At 43.9% G+C, this 5,329-nt stretch overlaps 1 protein-coding gene across 1 annotated transcript; it reads left to right on the forward strand.

Moving 5' to 3' along the window:
* The first annotated feature begins 1,036 nt into the window (after positions 1–1,036).
* LOC122724414 lies at positions 1,037–1,804 on the forward strand. Its single transcript, XM_043959360.1, has one exon. It carries the CDS (start codon positions 1,037–1,039, stop codon positions 1,802–1,804), a length of 768 nt encoding a protein of 255 aa, XP_043815295.1.
* Positions 1,805–5,329: the final 3,525 nt, after the last annotated feature.

Here is a 5,329-nt window from a genome sequence, read left to right on the forward strand (position 1 = left end):
AACAACCCCTTAAGCTTTAAAGTAAAGGAATAAATGAATGAATCATAAAGCATTGCCCATGCATCATTATGCTATGCAATATTAGGTTGTATGCATTAGATTCACGAATATGTTGCATTGCATACTTTGTTGTTGATGTGGATGAATGTTGAATGATCCATTAGCCCTTGTATGTCATGATAGCCTATGTGAGTCCAGGTGTGCCTGCTACGGCTCTACGCCCCTGGCACTATGACTGATTATGAAAGTCCGGGTGTGCCTGCTACGGCTCTACGCCCCCGGCATGTATAAGTAAGAAAGATAGGGGCTAAATGGTGACAAGTTCATCCTTGTTGTGAAATGTTTGTGTTATGGCGCATACATGAAAGCATGAATAAGAAAAAGTTAAATGATAATAATAATAATAAAATGAATAATAATATACCTAAAAATGGAGGAATTAAAACAAATGTTTTTAGTTTCTGCTCACTGGGCTCTAGTAGCTCACCCACTCCCTTTATCCCCAAAGTTGCAGGTACAGGATAGATCAAGAAGTCGGCTAGAGTGAAGTCAAGCCTTGCATGTTGTAATAGATAGTAGTGGACATGAATATGATGTAATGAGTAATTATGACTATGTACTGTAATGAATGTTTTGATGATGTATTGAGGATTATAGTAGTGCTTGACCTAGAGGTGTGTGAATCCCCATTATGTACAGAGTGTTTAATGAGTAATGATGTTAATGACCATGATTATCCAAGCTTATATGTATGATGATGATACCCCATTGGAGTATTTGATGAGGACTCCAGTGTGGGGTTTATGTATGATTTTGTGCATGCACAGGTTTTGCTTGGATAAGAGAAAAGAAAATTTTTTTACAGATCATGTATATGTTGTTATGTATGGGATTCCACAGGTTTACAGGAGGTATGTAGGCTTGCTACGGGTCCCGGCGGCCTTAAGCCGATCTGGATCCTAGCGCCGGTAACGGGTCGGATTTCCGGGTCGTTACAAAGCAAGACTATGATCATGCACTTTTGGGTGGACCTTGGATGATTGCTAATCACTATCTTACAGTACAGCGATGGCATCTTGAGTTTGATCCGTATGCTGCTAATGCTTTAGAACTACTTACAGTATGGGCCAGGATTCCTTGCTTATCTATTGAATACTACAATGACGAGTTTCTTTTGAGAATTAGGAGCTTGCTCGAAAAACCTATTAAGGTGGACCGAAATACAAGTATGGTGAGTAGAGGACACTACACCAGGATTTGCATTGAGATTAATATGGAAAAACCCTTAGTGGCCAAATTCAAGCTTCACCGACGTGTTAGACCAGTGGAATATGAAGGGCTCCACCTGGTGTGTTTTAGTTGCGGTAGATATGGCCATGAAGCCGAGAAGTGCCCGGCGAGGGGAGGCTCTAGCGGTGCCGGTAATCCTGCGGGGAAAGCCCATGCCAACGATCCGATTAATTTGGATGAGGACAAGAGAAGAGCAATCCCTAATAATCCAATGATTGTCAATGATTATAGGGATTGGATGCTTGTCAAAAAAGATAAGAGGAATTTCAAAAAAGTCTCTAACAAAGTCCTAGTCGACAAGGAGTCTTCTAAGGAGAAATTTTCTGCAAAGGAAAAAGGGACAAAACATTTGACGGACCGTTCTAATCGATATGCTGCTTTGGAGATTAATGAGCCAGCTCCTGTTGAGTCCATGAGACTACCCCCCTCTAATACTATTGATAAGGGCTCATCCCGAGCTGGGCCGTCCTCTAGTGGCCTGCAAACTAAAAGATCTGCCAGTAAATACCAGTGATGTAACAGCCCGGAAACCGAACTGCTACCGGCACTAGGATCCAGATCGACTTAAGGTCGCCGGGACCCGTAGTAAGCCTGCTATCCTGTCTAAGTACCTGTGACATCCCATACATGATCATACAGTTTCTGTCAAACATTAAAACTTTTCTTTCCTCCCAGGGCTTAACCTGTGCATGCACTCTTTCTGATCTCTCTAACCTGACTAGATCAGGCAGCAGAGATAGTAAGACCTGGCTGGGCCAGGCAGGCAGAGTGGTAAGACCTGGCCGGGCCAGGCAGATTAAGGTTGTAAGACCTGGCTAGGCCATGCATCCTTTGAGTGGGATTGTTGGTGGTCATGTCTGATCCCTGAGATGATGTGTTGTAGTGCATTCCATGAGATCATGTTTTCAACTTATGGTTTATATAGTTCTGCTCATTGGGCTTGTATAGCTCATCCCTCTCCCCTATCCCCCAGGTTTGCAGGTTCGGAGTTCAGAAGGAGTCCAGCAGGGTTTGCAAGAAGAAGAGTTATGTAATAGCTAGTGTGGACATGTACATGTAAAGAGATAATGTATAGTGTGTAGCTTTGTGTTTGCCTTATAAGAGTTGTAATCCCTCTTTGTATATACATGGTCAGTTTATATATGTATGTTTCCTTTATAGTGTTAAGCCTGGTTTTCTCATAGACATCCTCAATAAAGGAAACATACATATATAAACTGACCATGTATATACAAAGAGGGATTACAACTGTAATACCCGGCTAGACTCCGGTATCGGAATTCCTACCGTCCGGTGGAATCTCGGATGTCGGAAGCCTCTAGTAGGGTAGAAACATGTTTTCATAAAATGTTTTGAAGTATTTCATGGTTTTAAGTATGAAAATTAAATGAGTTTTTGCATGAAAAGTCTTTGGAGGAAAACCCAGGTTCGGCCGCCGAAAGTCAAGTTCGGCCGCCGAACATGCATGCGTTTTGGAGGCACGTTAGGCCCCCGAAAGCATGAGTGAGGGAAGTCGAGGTTCGGCCGCCGAACCTCAAGTTCGGCCGCCGAACCTCAAGTTCGGCCGCCGAACATGGCATGCATACGGAGGCACGTTCGGCCCCCGAATGTGGCCTGGCCAGCCACTATAAAAGGGTCCCTTGGCCGAAAACGGGCGAGCTTTTTTCCCCATTTCCGGCCAAGGTGAGTTCTCCGCCACCCCTCCCTCGATCTTGAGTGTTTTCCTTAGATCTTCCATGATTTTCACGGGTTTTAACTTCTGTTTTGAAGATCTGTGAGTAAAGAGCAAGTTTTGGGTACTTGGAGGTTCAAAGAGCTCAATCTCTCCATCTCCAAGCTAGGATCGCCTTTCCTCTCGTTTCTTCAAGAGGTAAGCTCGGATCCACCCTTGTTATGTGTTTTAAACAAGCATTAAGTTGTTTTATGGGTAGAGATGCATGTTTAGGCTTGTTGTTGAGTTATGGGTTAATATTGATGTTTTGAGCAATGTATGTTGGTTTGTGTTGTTATTGTGTGTTGTAGTTGGGGTTTAAGTTAGTTTGAGGCCCCTAGGAACCATTGTATGTATTTTTGCATGATTTGGATGAGTTATATGCATGTTGGACGAGTTAGGAGGCAAATGTGCATAAAGAGAGCCAAGTTTCTGCCCTTTGGCAAAAACCAGGTTCGGCAGCCGAAGGAGCTTTCGGCCGCCGAACGTGGCTGGGGAGGCAGGCCTTTCGGCTGCCGAAGTTGCCCCCGAAAAGAGACTTTCGTCTCTGTCTGGGACTTTCGGCCGTCGAAGGTGCCGCCGAACATGCATGAGTTTCGCCTCTGTCTGGGAGTTTCGGCCGCCGAAGGTGCCGCCGAACCTGCCTGACTTTCGGCTCTGGAGGGACTTTCGGCCGCCGAAGGTGCCGCCGAAAGTGCCCTGTTCAGCCATTTCTTGCATGTTTTCCTATGATTATTCCATGATGTTTTAGGGGGTTTTTGGGGAGTATATTAGAGTTATGTTTATGTATGTTTGGTCCCTCATTGGAGTCCACCTGTGTAGGTTCGGACCCGAGGAACCGAGGACCCCAGCAGTGAGCCAGCTGCTACAGAGTTTGTCAGAGCTAGCCGGAGGTGAGTGGAATAAACTTTAAGTTTTAAAATAAATGAAATATGAATTTCGAGCATGATCCATGCATCACGAATGCCATGAGATATAGTAGGTTGTTTGCATTAGTATTCACGTATATGTTGCATTGCATTTATGATGTTGATGTGGATTGGTTATTGAATGATCCTTTAGTCCTCATATGGCATGATGATGTTACGGCATGATATGGTATGGAAGTCCAGGTTGTACCCATTCTACGTCCCTGGCACGATGTAAGAGAAAGTCCAGGTTGTACCCATTCTACGTCCCTGGCACATTGGTATGTTATGATATGTTATGATAAGAGAAAGACCGGTTGTACCCATTCTACGTCCCGGCACAGTTGGACTATGTAGAGGACTATTGGTGACAATACCATCCGAGATGTGCTTAGTTGTGATGTGTTGCATTACATAATGGCATGAAATTTTAATATATGATTTCACTATTCTGCTCACTGGGCTTTGTAGCTCACCCCTCTCCCCTAACCCCAGATGTGCAGGTACAGGGTAGACCAGGAGGTTAGCCAGAGTTTTGAAGTATGTCTATGTAATAGTTAGATTGTGGACATGACAATTGTACTATGATGTAATGTAAGAGATTTCAGTATGTTATGTAACGAGGTATATTGAGGTTATAGATGTGCTTGACCCTATGAGTATTGTAATCCCTTGTTGATGCATGATCTTAGATATTTGATGATACAGATGTTAGCCAACTCAACACACGTATATCGCCCATTGGAGCATTGTTGAGATCCCACAGAGGGGTCAAGTTTATGATATGTTTTAGTGCATGCACAGGTTGAGTTTGGTGTATGAGAAATGAAAGAAAAGTTTTAATTTTTATGTATGATTGTTGATCATGTATGGGATTATACAGGTTTACAGGTTATATGTCAGGCTTGCTACGGGTCCCGGCGGCCTTAAGCCGATCTGGATCCTAGCGCCGGTAACGGTCCGATTTTTGGGTCGTTACAGAATGGTATCAGAGCCCTAGGTTCATAGGATCGGACCTAGAGTGTCGGGCTCATAGATGTTCTAGAAGGTCAAGCACAATAGGAAAGATCATGTCCACTAGGATAGGATGTGGAGTCCTGTCTTGTATGATGATGTGAAATGCCATGATTATATGCATGTGCATTAATGATATATGATGTATATGTGATGAGGGTTCATGTGTGCTCACATGAACCATATGATGCTAATGATTGTATGATGTGTACTGTTTTTCAGAAAATAGGATAAGAGGAACTCGTCGATCTGCAAGATTGACTGGAGTGCCACCTGAGGATGAGGGCACGAGCGCCCGTCCTCCTACCTTGCCTAGGGCAATGTCTTGTAGAGCCAACAGAGATAGAGTGTCAAGGGACCCTAGAAGGTCTTTTGATGTTAGCAGAAGGGGGACAGATAGAGGAGG

This window comes from Manihot esculenta, chromosome 8 (genome assembly GCF_001659605.2).
Source record: "Manihot esculenta cultivar AM560-2 chromosome 8, M.esculenta_v8, whole genome shotgun sequence".
NCBI classification, from domain to species: domain Eukaryota; kingdom Viridiplantae; phylum Streptophyta; class Magnoliopsida; order Malpighiales; family Euphorbiaceae; genus Manihot; species Manihot esculenta.

Excerpts from the sequence above, each read along its gene's own strand:
- LOC122724414 (XM_043959360.1), top strand. The coding sequence starts at position 1,037 with ATGATTGCTAATCACTATCTTACAGTACAGCGATGGCATCTTGAGTTT.